The sequence below is a fragment of the Phocoena sinus genome, chromosome 9, assembly GCF_008692025.1.
Source record: "Phocoena sinus isolate mPhoSin1 chromosome 9, mPhoSin1.pri, whole genome shotgun sequence".
NCBI lineage: Eukaryota > Metazoa > Chordata > Mammalia > Artiodactyla > Phocoenidae > Phocoena > Phocoena sinus.
This window is the reverse complement of record NC_045771.1, coordinates 33,073,465-33,087,929: the sequence shown is the minus strand read 5'-3', so window position 1 is coordinate 33,087,929 and position 14,465 is coordinate 33,073,465. Positions and strand designations below refer to the sequence as shown.

General features: G+C 33.6%; 1 protein-coding gene across 1 annotated transcript in view; it reads left to right on the top strand.

Annotated features, from left to right (window-relative positions):
* The window catches only part of CAPZA2 (capping actin protein of muscle Z-line subunit alpha 2), a 58,153-nt gene extending 45,100 nt beyond the window's left edge, over positions 1-13,053 (top strand). The window contains exons 5-10 of the mRNA XM_032643130.1: positions 340-546; positions 2,260-2,339; positions 5,429-5,507; positions 7,591-7,662; positions 10,840-10,902; positions 11,626-13,053. Of these exons, the coding sequence (XP_032499021.1) occupies positions 340-546; positions 2,260-2,339; positions 5,429-5,507; positions 7,591-7,662; positions 10,840-10,902; positions 11,626-11,766 (642 nt within the window). The 3' untranslated portion in view covers positions 11,767-13,053. The remainder of the gene's footprint in view (positions 1-339; positions 547-2,259; positions 2,340-5,428; positions 5,508-7,590; positions 7,663-10,839; positions 10,903-11,625) is intronic.
* Positions 13,054-14,465: the final 1,412 nt, after the last annotated feature.

The window sequence follows — 14,465 nt, the reverse complement described above, 5'->3', positions numbered from 1 at the left end:
AGTTTTGAGGAACTGGAGACTGTCCATAGTTCTCAAAAACAAAACAAAACCTGACTCCAGCAGGGTAATTAGACAATGGATTCCCCCCCCCCCACCAGGTAGCTGGATGTTATATTGGGAGAAAATCAGATCCACTGATCTGAGCTGCATGAGAGCAGCCTCATTGTCTTTATAGTCTGCTCATTTGAAGTATTATACTTGGGCCATATAGTTAAACCAGTTGCTTGGAATAGAATTATTTTATAGTTTTAAGGAAAAAGTTCAAGTGAATGTATAATATATCAGTATTTAAATGCTATTTTAAATATTTTTTTTCCAAAATTCATTGCATCATTGAAGGTATTGATTACAGAACATGGTGACCTGGGAAATGGAAAGTTTTTGGATCCAAAAAACAGAATCTGTTTCAAATTTGATCACTTAAGAAAGGAAGCAACTGATCCAAGACCATACGAAGCAGAAAATGCAATTGAATCTTGGAGAACTTCAGTAGAAGCTGCTCTGCGAGCTTATGTAAAAGAACATTATCCAAATGGGGTCTGCACTGTAAGTTATCCAGTGTGCACTTTTTTCTTTTGTATTATGTAAATATGACGGTGATTTTGTGATATCTTGAAATTTATAGTAACTTACAGAATGGACATTTTATAATTTAATATTCCTTTTTTTGAAGTAAATATTTCTAAGAATGTTTACTATTTTTTTCAAGAAACTTTAAATAGTAAATGTATTATGATAGTCAAAAATGGAAAAATGGTTGTACCTTGAATTAAATCCAAGTAGTAATTCTCATACATTGATTTGAGGAACTTGATATGATGAGATTCTTTAATGTCATGTTCATGACTCATCTCCCTAAGTTTACATCAAACTTCTTTTCATTAAATTACAAAATCTTAGAACAAATAAAATTATTTGGAAGTGAACTCTTGTCCTCGTGTGTTTTATAATCAAATTTCTTAAGGTTTTAAATGTGGTTCTTTCATAGGTTTAACCTATTTTTTATTTTCAGGATAAAATATGATAGAAAGTAGGAGTACTTTTTTTTTCTTTCATAGCCTGTGCCTAGCTATGCTTTTTAGTCCCCCACATTTGTGTTTCTGTGATCTTCTCCATAGCCAGTGATTTTTTGAAATGCAAATCAGACCATGAAAGCTCCTGCTTGAAATTCTTCAAAGATTTCGTGTTGCACTTAGGATAGAGTCCAGACTTCTGAACGTGGTTTTCAAGGCCCTGTGAACCTGGCCTCTGCCTACCTCTCCAGCCTAAGATGACCATACATCCTGATTTATACCTGCTGTCCCAACATAATTATTAGTATTACCAATAGCCACCTCATTTCACTCTCAGAAGATTCCTGGTTAGGACAAAAATTCATATGGTCGCCTTAAGTATCCAGCTCTCAATAATTATTTGAGAAGTATAGCAACATAACCTAAAATACCTTACAGGTTCTTTGAATTATAACCATGTTGATTAGGATTATTTTGGAAGAATACCTCAAGAATAAGGTGGTGAGGTTGAGTTAGAGGGTCCTTACTTGTTCCCAGGGGATCGAAATACAAATTATTCATTACTTTTTTTTTTTTTTTTTTTCTTTTTTTTTTTTTTTTTTTTATGCGTTACGCGGGCCTCTCACTGTTGTGGCCTCTCCCGTTGCGGAGGACAGGCTCCGGACGCGCAGGCTCAGCGGCCATGGCTCACGGGCCCAGCCGCTCCGCGGCATGTGGGATCTTCCCAGACCGGGGCACGAACCCGTGTCCCCTGCATCGGCAGGCGGACTCTCAACCACTGCGCCACCAGGGAAGCCCTATTCATTACTTTTTAAAAGCAGTTGGCAAGAGGTGAAATAACATCACCATACCATTGCAGGCATTCTCTTAGTGAACTTTCTTAGTTGTAAGTAAATTAACTTTCTCACTTCTATCTCAGTACTTTTTTATTTTAAATGTGTAGAGAAATGGCAACCCCTGAGATTGTGGGATGTTTATGCATATTTTGAGAGTACAGTTATTTTTTTCCAATAAATTGTACTTCATTAATTGTGAGCTATTTTATGATTCACTAAGAATCTGTGATTAGGTGTACATATTTAAGTATTTGTTTTTCTAGCTACTGTATTGGAATGATGACCTACTTTGTATTCTTTTATATGTTCTTGCCAAAATGCTGTACAATTTTCAGTATTTTATAGATGTTTAAAGTTGGACATTCTGTGGCCCTAAATTCACTCTTGTGTTTATTTTCTTTACCAACAAGGTATATGGTAAAAAAATAGATGGACAGCAGACCATTATTGCATGCATAGAAAGCCATCAGTTTCAAGCAAAAAACTTTTGGTAAGTTAAAGTTTTGTGTATTGGGGAATTTTGATACTGCTTATTCTCTTTGTAGTTCTTTATTGATTGGGCCTATACCTTGTTTCTGTATGATTGACTAAGAACAATATAATATAAAACTTCAGCCTTTTTATATAAGAAAAATATCTGTTCTATAATCAACCTGATCTTTCAAAGGTGGCAGTAAATCTGTTGACACTCAGTGAAAAGAAGGTGGGAGAGCATTGGGTGTTTTTAGACTAGCAAGCAGCATTCTGAGGGAACATGCGTGCCTGTGAGCAGACCAGTTGGCAGGCCCATATGCTCATTCTGTGAAGGGGTTGTTCCTGAATGAGACTTACATGGGGGAGGAGGGCAGAGGTACTTACAAAGTGAAGAATGATTGCGTTTTGGTACATGAACTTTGGTGACTCTGAAGTAGATGTTTTCGTGTGGATTGCTTTGTGCTTGGTTGGCCAATGTGAGGAAGTAATGACACGTTTTGTCCAGCGAGGCAAATTACAGTCATGCCTTACAAATTTTTGTACAAATCATTTGATTATCCCTTGTAAAAGTCCAGCTCCCCAAAGCACTGATTTGCACTCTTAATCTTGGACCTTTAACAAGTTGCTGGGCCTTTTTATTCTTAGACAAGACTATTTCTGAGATATCTCCTGTTATAAAATTCTGTGGCTCTCCAAGACTTTATAAGTTCAGAATTGAATGAAATCTTTACTTTTATCCTCCCTTTTTGATAATACATTCTAAGGCCATCAGAGTAAGTGTGGTCATAGTGTTTACCTTTTAAGTATATTAGTCTTTGACTTGTTAGCCGAGTTGGTTGGTGGTGCTGTTAAGGGTAGAGTAGCAGGTATCAGTAACCCCTGTGGACCACTTTGGTCTATGGCCCAAGGTTGCTCCACTACTTAACCATCACAGGAATAAATGCAGGTTACAGGAGCTTTTGGAGGAAAGAGATCCATTATCACTGCAGGAAAATAAATTCTATTTGTAAACATAGGCCTTAATGACAAGCTGTAGTTTCCTAAAAATTCTGTTGTATTAACTTACTTGTATGGCCTTGATATAAATGTAGTTTCTCCATTTTTGGCCTAAAAACTTGTAGCATTAATTTACCAGTATCCTAAGAAATAAGTCTTCACAAAATTGCTATTAATTTGTGCTGTTTGTGCCAGGATATATATAATAAAATCAATTTTGTTGGGATTGAACTCGTTACTAAGTTTTAGTTTAAAATATATAAATATATATATATAAAATAAAATAGTAAATTTACTAGTTTTCAGAAATACAGTTTGAGTGTTAGCATATATAAAATGAAAATGATATCCTTGAATTTTCTAGTCTGTTTCACTTCACATATCTGAATTTTTTTTTTCTAAACTACCACTATGAACATTATATCATTGAAGCTAAAAATCACTTCCACTTTTTGGAAAAGATAATTTTTTATGACATTCCAAAGTGCTAGACATCACATATCACAATAACCTCAGTAAAATCTAAATATTTTGGTACAAGGAAATTACTTCAGTTCACCTCAAATGCAGATAGCATAAAAATCAGAAGATTCTAGTCATGGTCATTTCTTAGATTTCACTAGGGACATTCTTTTCTTGGTCTCTGCTGTTTCCCTAACATCTAGCAGTATTGAGGGCTTAATAAATGTTTGTTGAATAAATACACATTTCTAATTAAAGCATTGATAGAAGAGAAGGGAAGAATATAATTAAAGGCTAGGACATCTTGACTGTTTACTCCATTGATGAAAGAAAGGGTACTGTCTATGCAGTGCAGTTTACTATTACTATATAGTAATGCCTTTGGAAGGATCTTTTGAAATAGTTCTCAAATTGGTATGATTACTTGATTTGGAATTTTTTTTTTTTTAATTTTCACAATCAGTGGTGATATATGTATGTTGTCATTATAAATCAGAAATGTGTATGCTTAGAACTCACTAGTGCTTGATAGTAATACCTAAATAAAAGGAATAACTTCTTTTGGAATCATGAAATAAAAATGAATAGATCTAAGTTCTTTTTCCAGTCAAGCTTCAATGGATAATTTTGGCTAAGTCACTCAAAATCAAAACATGTTATAAAATTATCTTTTATTTCGTAGAACATAAACATTGTTCTAATAATAGTACTTTTCAAATGATAAGTGTTAACTTTAGGTATGAGAGTGCTATCATTCTGCAGGTTTTTGTGATTGGGCAGACAGCAAGAATATTTAAGGGAACCCAGAAATAATTCTGTAGCAAAGCCAGTATAGTGATCCATTAGCTCTGTGACTGTTTTAGAAATATATACTGTTTTAAAAAAAACAGGTATAAGTTTACATATCGGAATATGTCTTTAGTATGCAAAAGTATGCAAATAGAGGTCAGAAGAAAAGGAGTTGCTATGAAAAGGCTGTCAGGAAAAAATTAGGATAAAATTAATTATCTAGGAGACAAAAATGAATAACATGCCTGTTGCTTGTTTGTAATGTCACAGTTTCTTACGATTAATCTGTATCAATTTTATACCAAAAATCATTTTGGGATCTAGGAGGAGGATGTATGTGCCTTTTATGTGGAAACTTTAAGTCTAAAATTGGAAAAGGGAAAAAAATCTGATGCTTATAACCCTTTAAAGCCCTTCTCTTTCCAGATATCAAAATCTCCTTAAGAATGTTGTATTACTATCTATTGTTTTAAAACTACGGGACTTTGTGTCATTCACTGGATGGTAAACTTGTGAAAGCCCCTGGTAATCTGAACATTTATTCAGTTTTTTCATAATTAAAGCGTAAGTCAGAAAACTGATGTAGTTTTGAACTGTATTTTAAGCCTTAGCTTTAGAGTTCTGAGGTTGCATCCATTATATAGGTCATTTTTTATCAGCAGGATGAAGATTAAATGTAGCTCATAACTGAACGTAACCTCTTGATTCTTTTGAATATTTCAGGGATTAAAAAAAAGAATGTCCAGCATCCATTCCCCACACTGTCTCATACTGTAGTGTGAAATTTAAATCTGGAACTTAAAATTTATTCAAATTATTTTCCCTACCTTATTTATAGCTGCTGTTTTTATTTTTAAGGAATGGTCGTTGGAGGTCAGAGTGGAAGTTTACAATCACTCCTTCAACCACTCAGGTGGTTGGCATCTTGAAAATTCAGGTATGAAATAAAAAGAATTTGCTGATCTCTAGATGATTCTGAGCATAGAAGCAGCTAATTCATATGTTTACATTTTCATAGTACTCAATAACTGTTTCTTTTCCAGGTCTTTGTTTTGAGGTAATGGGAAAAACAAGTAGTGCTGATTTCATCTTTTAAATAACCTTGCAGTTCATTTCCTAGTCATCAGAAATCTGCAAGGATAGCTGACAGATTCTAAAAACACAGCTAAAATTAGATGCTACCATTTGGTCTGCTCTTCATACAATTTGTTCATCCAAGCATCTTCTGAGTTTGAGTTGTGCTGTTCTGTCTTTTGAATTGGAGTGGAGTTGAGTGAGGTATAATATTAATATATGTGTGTGTATAGATGTATAAGTATATATATATGTTAACACATGTACATACTACATATATCTTAAGTATCTTCTGTACTCATATTTGGCTTCTTATATGAAACCCACTAGAATTGACTCAGTGTAAGCTCATATGTTTCTATAGAAGAAATTTGATAACTAAGAGGATTTAAATATGAATATTACTAAATAAGTTAAAGAAGAATACTGACTAATTTCTTTGTATCTTGGATCACTTATTTATTCAATACATTTGTTGCTTAACTATCATGAAAGGTATTATGCTAAGAGCCATAAAGGAATAAAAATGAATCAGATGCACTGCTCTATCATTTGACTCCAGTATACATTATTTCTAGTCTTTTATCCTATTACTTGTATGTCTTGGTGTGGCTATTGTTTAGGGGCTAGAAAATAGAGGTTATGAGCATGGATTCTGAAACCAGACTGCCTGAGTTTGAATCCCAGCTCTGCCAGTTATTAGCTGTATGACATCAGGAAGTCATTTAAGCTCTTTCTGTTTCCTCATCAGCTAAAAACAAGAAAACAGCAACAATGAAATAGCTCATGCAATTTTTTGAAGATGAGTTAATATGGGCAAAATGATTAGAACAGAGCCAGACATAAAGTGCTTATTGAATGGTAGCCATTATTGTTGACATTATTTTTTCCTTCAGTTAGGCCTCTAGCTCTCACCTGGATGATTTCTGAGATGTGCCCCTGTTGGGCTAAAGCTTGTTGAGAGCCAGGGTTGGCTGGTTCTATCTTAAGCACTTGGCATGATGCCTGGTTTATAATGGTTACTTTATTTTGTTGATTGGTTGGACCCTTTGCCATCTCCTAATCCACTTTTTTACATTGCCATCAAGAAAGGTGATTTTTAAAAATTTAAATCTGGATATGTTACTTGCCACTTGAGACCATTTTAGTGGTACACTCACCTACTAGATAGTCCAGACATATTTGCATGGCATAGAAGGCCCAGGGTTGACTTGTCACCTACCTGTATATTCCGCCAGCCACAGCTCCTCCTCTCCAAACTTGCACACATTCCAGTCCTAAGTGCCTGCAGGCCTTTCCTAAAGTATGCTCTTCTCTACTAAGCTCAGTTTCCTCACCTTCCCTAGTTTGTTAAACTCATTTTACTAAGCCCAAGTACAGTGTTACCTCTTTTCTGAAGTCCTTTTTTATGTCTCAGAGAGTCTGGAGTATTGCTAATGTACTTTGTATGTACCTCTTACTGTGTGGTGTTGAAATATGAGGTCAGGGGCTGTCTTTTTAAAAGCTTTGTGTCTCTAGAACTTCCTGTAGTAGCAGTCATATATAGTAATCACTCAGTTAATGTTCATTGAATAAATTCATGTCTTTGAATTTGAGGAATTAAATGGTTGGTGGAAATACACAAAACAAGAGTGGTGTTGGGAGATAATACTGAGAGTTTGATTTTGGAAATCTTGAGTTTAGATACCAGTAGAACATCCATGAGGTAGAAATGTGCAGCAGTCCAGTCAATGGAGGGCTTGCCTGAGTAACTGCAGGAACTGCTACCTAGTTCCTCGCTAGCCTAAGGGCAGGAAGAGGCTCGCTGGAGTTTAAGGTCAGGAGCTCAGCAGAGAAGACTAGGTTAGAGCTGAAATCGGTAGTCATCTGCATTGATGTGATTGTTGAAGCCATGAGGATCTTGATAACTCCTGTAATATGGTTTCTGTAATTTCTTTTTCTAATAGGTTCATTATTATGAAGATGGTAATGTTCAGCTAGTGAGTCATAAAGATATACAAGATTCCCTAACAGTGTCTGTAAGTAATTAATTCCAAAATAAAATTTAAACAACCTAATACTTCTATACAACTAGAGCGGTTTTGGAATTAACATTTTAAGTAGTATTTCTGCTTCAGATTAAAGTGTTTTCAGATAGATTAAAGATGGTAAGTAATTGGAAATTGGTACCTAACTTTTTTTTTAGCAGCTTTATTTAAAGAGATACAATTCACATACCATTCAGTTCACCCATTTAAAGTATAAATTTTTTTTTTAAGTATTATATTAATAGGGTTGTACAACAGTCACCACAATGTAATTTAGAACATTTTCATCCTCCAAAAACCCTGTATCCATTAGCAGTCGTTCCCCGTTCCCTCCCACCAGCCCTTCCCCCAAACCCCTCTCAGCCCTAGGCAACCATGTGAATCTACTTTCTGACTCTGGATTTTGCTGTTCTGGACATTTTATATAAATGGCATCCTACGATATGTGATTTTTTGCGACAGGCTTTTTTCACCTAGCATAATATTTTCAAGGTTCATCCATGTTAGAGCATGTGCCAGTACTTCATTCCTTTTTGTAGCCAAATAATAATCCATATACCACATTCTATTTATATATTTATTAGTTGATGGACATTTGTGTTTTCTACTTTTTGCTGCTGTGAACCTTTGTGTATACTGTTTTTTTGTGTAGACATTGTTTTAATTTCTCTTTGATGTATACATAGCAGTGGCATTGCTGGGTTGTATGGTAGTTCTTTGTTTAACCTTTTGAAGAACTGCCAGACTGCTTCCAAAGTTGCTGCACTATTTTTACATTCCCATCAGTTGTATATAAGATTTCCAGTTTTTCCACATCCTCACCAAAGCTTATGTCTACCTTTTTATTATAGCCATCCTAGTTGGTCTTAATTGTATCTTTTTTTTTTTTAATTAATTTATTTATTTTTGGCTGCATTTTTGGTTCTTCATTGCTGTGCGCGGCTTTCTCTAGTTGCGGCAAGCAGGGGCTACTCTTCGTTGCGGTGTGCAGGCTTCTCATTGCGGTGGCTTCTCTTGTTTCGGAGCTTGGTCTCTAGGCACATGGGCTTCACTAGTTGTGGCACTCAGGCTCAGTAGCTGTGGCTCGTGGGCTCTAGAGTGCAGGCTCAGTAGTTATGGCGTAAGGGCTTAGTTGCTCCACAGCATGTGGGATCTTCCTGGACCAGGGCTTGAACCCATGTCCCCTGCATCGGCAGGTGGATTCTTAACCACTGTGCCACCAGGGAAGCCCCTGTTAATTGCATCTTATTGTGATTTTTATTTATATTTTCCTGATGGATAATGATATTGAGCATCTTTTTGTGTATTTGTTGGCCGTTTGAATAGCTTCTTTGGAAAAATGTCTTTTCAGATCCTTTATCTATTTCTTAATTGGACTCGTGTTTTTATTGTTGTTGTAATTGTTGCTTATGTATTCTGATAGAAGTCCTGTATCAGATATATGATTTACAAATATTTTCTCCCATTCTGTGTGTCTTTTCACTTTCTTGGTAGTATCATTTGCAAAACAGAAGATACCAGTTTTGATGTGGTCCAGTTTATTTTTTCTTTTGTAACTTATGCTTTTGGAATATTAATAGAAACCATTGCTTAACCCAAGATCGTGACGATTTACTCCAGTGTTTTCTTCTACGAATTTTATAGTTTTAGCTTTTAAATTTACATCTGTGCTCCTGTACTTAACTTTTAAACCCTATTGTATTTTTTTTCTCTATTTGGAGTATGATTTAATGAAGTTTTTCTGATGTTCGGCTTTCAAATTCTGGAAATTTTGAACTTGGTTTTTTTTCCCTGCAGAGGTCTTTTCACACATTCTTTTCATTGAACATGCAACTATTTCTTTGCAGAATTTTTTTGTCCCAAAGATATTATAAGATGTTAACAGTGACATTTCTGATAAACATTTGTTTATCAAATGTGTTGTATACCTAAAAGGATTAGTATATTATAAACATCAACTGCTAATATTTAAAATTAGCTAACTTACAAATATTTTTAAAACTTTATTTTTAATTTAAGAAAGCATTTGATTTAATGTTAAGAAGCATGTGTGAGTGTGTTAGGCCAGATGCTACCTGAAAAGAAATGAAAGCTGTGGGATTTTTGGATTTTCTTTTCTTTTTTTTTTTGCTTTTTCTTTTGTTTTTTTTCAAGTTTTCATTAGCACTTAGGTGATTTCTGCTTTCTTGCTAAGTAGTATTCTTCTTGCAAAATTGCCAGGAAAGGTAATTACTAATGTCTGGTCTCCACTCAATATAGTTCTATATCGTGAGTATATATGTAATATTATTTGTGTAACAAGATACTTAGTATTCTTTGAGGAGTTTGACATTGAGTAAAGAGTCTTCCTAAGAGAGATTTGTCTACAAAATTATATACTGTGGAGTTGTGAGATCTCGTCATAGTAATTAAACTTGACTAATAGGCCAATTTGTGCTGAGTGTTTTAGGAATTACCTTTTCACTTTATCTTAGAGGGCTTTCATTGTTGTTTTACTATTTTTGGATAGAAAAAATGTACCCATTATATAAATACATATGTAAATATATATAAATAATATATGTAAAGTAAGGTGTTAGATAATTTTACGTCAACAATTGTTAACTTTTAGTGTTAGGAAAGAAGCAAAGAAATGCATTATATCAGAATAAAATTCCAATATAAAAAAAATTTTTTTTAATTTTTTTCAGAAAATATTTAAACACTAAAAAATGCACCTTAAACTTTAAAATATGCTTTTTCTAATTGGTAATATTTTTTAAATGTATCATTATGGTGGTAAATATTGTTCAGTAAATATTTAGCAATATAGTCATTAACTAGAAATCTGTGACTAACATCTTACCCGTAAAGATTTTTGAAATGCTGTTAAGTGTTATAATTGAATTTTTCATCAACATATACTATTAAGATTTCACTTTCCTTAACCAGTGAAATACTAAAGCCATGCTCATTCTGTAGACTTTTAAAACATTTTTGCCTAGTTCCCCTTGAATTTAGAATAATTGATCTTACAATATTTTCCCTTTGTCATAATATCCATCTGTGTTATTTATTAAATTATAAGAAATCATTAACCATACATCTATTGACATACCTATTTAAAAGTAATAGTGGTGTAGTTTTAAATTACTATTTTATTTACTTTTGATTTTGTTTTTCATTCAGAATGAGGTGCAAACAGCAAAAGAATTTATAAAGATTGTAGAGGCTGCAGAAAATGAATACCAGGTATGATTTTCAAAAATATTGTATAATCTATATTTGCTTGTAAATAATGGCACTGAAATTTTAATTTCAGTCATAAGACTGAATTTTTTCATTGTTTCACTATAATAAGTTATAGTCTTTTTTGTGTGTGTTTTGTTTGTTTTAGTTCAAGGGCAAACTTGTGAAAATGTAGCTAAAACTCAGTTTTAGCTAACTGTAATTTCTGAGTATTGGTCAAAATAGGCCAAGATTTTAAATGGTTATTTTGTTTCTGATTGGAAATTCTACTTTAGGAGCAATTTCCCAAAGCATTTGGATTATATGTGGTCTCCTTAGATCATATTTCATTTTGTACTCTTTTACGTTCTTTACCTGCTTCTAAATTGCACTCTTGAATTTAAGCATTTAATTTGTGTATTGGACACGTTTCCACTCCTTGCAAACAGTAACTTGTGAAATTGTTCTGAGAGAAATAGTAAAATAGATCCAAAATGAGGACACACAGATAGTAAATATAATTTATAATTTCATTTTATTAAATTTAATTATTCAAAATGATTATAAGCTTTTTCTTTTAGCTGCTTTTATAAATAGCTTTTAAAACCATATTGGGGTTTTTATTTGGCTTTTTAAAAACAGTGAAACAGACTGCTTAAATAAAGATGTTTCCTAAAACATCTGTGTGTTTTATACATTGTTCTGTTCCTTTTATTTCTTTAAACTTTTAACTACTGTTTTTCATAGACTGCCATCAGTGAGAATTATCAGACAATGTCGGACACTACTTTCAAAGCCTTACGTCGACAGTTGCCAGTTACACGCACTAAGATTGATTGGAACAAGATCCTTAGCTACAAGATTGGCAAAGAGATGCAGAATGCATAAGATGAACATTGCATGACCGGATCATTTTAGTGTCTTTGCGTTTTAAAAAAAATCATTGCAAAAGTATTCAGAACTGTCAAGCTACCCAGTCAGATGGGCTGTTGCCATTTAAAATCACTGTAATTAATTAGTTTGGTTAGAGCACAGAGCTTAGCTAATCAACCATTATTTTTTATTTCTTTTGTTCAAAGAAGATTGAAAATCAGTTTAGTTTAAATGTCTTTTACTTTCTTTTATGCCTTTCTTTCTTACAATGAAGACATGATTCCTCTAGTTTAATGTCAGAAGTTTTTTGAAGTGTTTCAAAAGTATTTTACTTACCGTAACCCTAAAATTATTGTCTTTTGGTTTATGAAGTGGGTAACTTTTGATATATGCCCAGTTCTTTTTAATGGGGTCAATAATGGACATTCTAGTTTAAGGTGGTTGATGGATTTAGCCATATATGCTGCTAAAGAAATTGTCTACCTTTTCCCCCTTACCTCTTTCATTTATGTAAGATTGAGATTAGAGGGAAAGCATTTTCTATATCAATTGTGTTTAAACCTTTCAAGAAGGTTATTTAGCTAGCTTAGTGTTTAACTAAACTTTTTTTAAAAAAGACCAAGGTCTAATGCTGTTTTGAGATTCTGAATTAAATGAAAATACTTATTTCAGAAATGCATTTAATGCTTTTTTCTTGTGACAGTTATGCAAATTAGCTTGGATTCCATATGTCCCTGAGTTATTTTTATCATAAAGCCACAAATGTATTATAACAAGGCAAATTGTAATATATATAATCCTGAACTCATGACCATGTCTCAGTTTATTTTTTTCTTGGATTGAAAAGTACTAAAATTCAATGTGACATTAAAATGAAATGAGAGCATTTCATTTTATACTATTTATTTGAGTATAAAAATCACTTACCAGTGAATCATATATATTATTTTAAAATACTTTCTTTGGATATTTGTGATCCTTAACTGGTTGTAAATTAGAAAAGTTGGGAGTACATGTGGTGTGCAGTTAAGTCTAAATTTTTCCATCTTCCTATGCATCATAAGCATGTTTGTAATATTTTAAAAAATACATTTACTGATGGTACAGGAATTTCAAGCCTGTGGTGAATGTTAGTATTTACTATAGGGAGGGTGAATTTGTGGTTTCATTCAGTTGAGTATTGCTTATTATACTCCAGTGGAATCCTTTCCTCACATACTCCTGTGGATGTCTGGGCCTGGAAATGTTTTTTTAAAAAACACCACTTTTATTTTGTACAATAAAATATTTCATTAGCTTGAATTGTATAGATTTTGAAAATTCTCTCAATGAAAGCATGTTGTTTAATATCTTTTTAAAAATCACAGTTGGGCTTTGAAAGCATTGAGAATATAATATGAAATTATGACATTTTTGGTTAAATCATTTTTTCTAGTTTTAAAATGCAAGTTTTGTCATATTGAGATTCTGGAAGAAAATGAATTAGCAGTGTTAATTATTCTCTTTTTTAAAACACATTTTCAAAGGTCTGATGATTCTAACCAAAAACTAGGTGAATCTTTAATTGATTAGCTTAATCGTGTCAACTGGGCTATCATGGGATTATATCCCCTGAAGGTCAATTACTTTGGCTCTGTTTTATGACCTAGAATGCTGTTGTAAAAATATATGTAATTGTTTTTATTTTATTATTAATTTTATTATTTTTTATACAGCAGGTTCTTATTAGTTATCTATTTTATACATATTAGTGTATATATGTCAGTCACAATCTCCCAATTCATCCCACCCCCCCAACTTGGTGTCCATACGTTTGTTCTCTTATGTAATTGTTTTTAAGGTGATGTGCATGTAAAAGGTCATATTTATCAAAATAATTTAGAGTACAGTCTGAAATAATGGTTGTGCTATAGACTTCGTCTTCTATAGTCTAAGAATAGCATTTTATTAAAGTGGAAGAAGATTAGAAACACAAAGTATCCTAAATCTCAGGGATGTCTTTTTAATAGGAGTCATAATGTCTACTGTGTTGAATAGGCCAAAGTGTGGAGATAAAGGCAAAATTAGAACAAAATTAGGAGGCTGCTGCAGGAATCCGGTGGAGAGAGAAAGCTGGCTTGGCCTGTGGTGGTAGCTGTAGGCTGTAGAGGTAGTGATATCTGGATATATGTTAAAGATAAAAGCAAGTGTATTTGCCAGGATTGGTTGTGGAATGTGAAGGATGTCAAGGACATTTGGGGGTTGAGAAATTGGGGAAGATTCAGGGTTGGGGAAGCCTGGGAACTTGGTTTTCAAGGGGGAAATACCATGTAGCAGTTAGATACTGGAGATAGGAGGTAGAGGAGTGCTCTGGACCAGAAGAATGGGAGAGCAAACAGACCTGGAAAACATACTTTGATAGCCAGGCAAAATGAAGGACTACTCAAAGTTAGTGATAATCTAATGAGACCACTAAGTTTGACTGAATGTTTTTCTTCAGCCATGTAACACTGCATGAGTGCAGGCACAGAGTAGGTGAATTCGATTTAACCAAGGTTGTGGTTTTACCAAGTGAGTCTGACTGCCCCCATGAAGAGGGGCAGGGTTTTAATGATAACCTGGAAATTTCAGCTAGGTAAGCGGGGAAGTGCGGACATGAGAGGAGAGGAGGGATAGTGAAAATGTGGCACCATCAATGTATTATAGGTATGTTTAGAAGGAATGACCTGGAAATG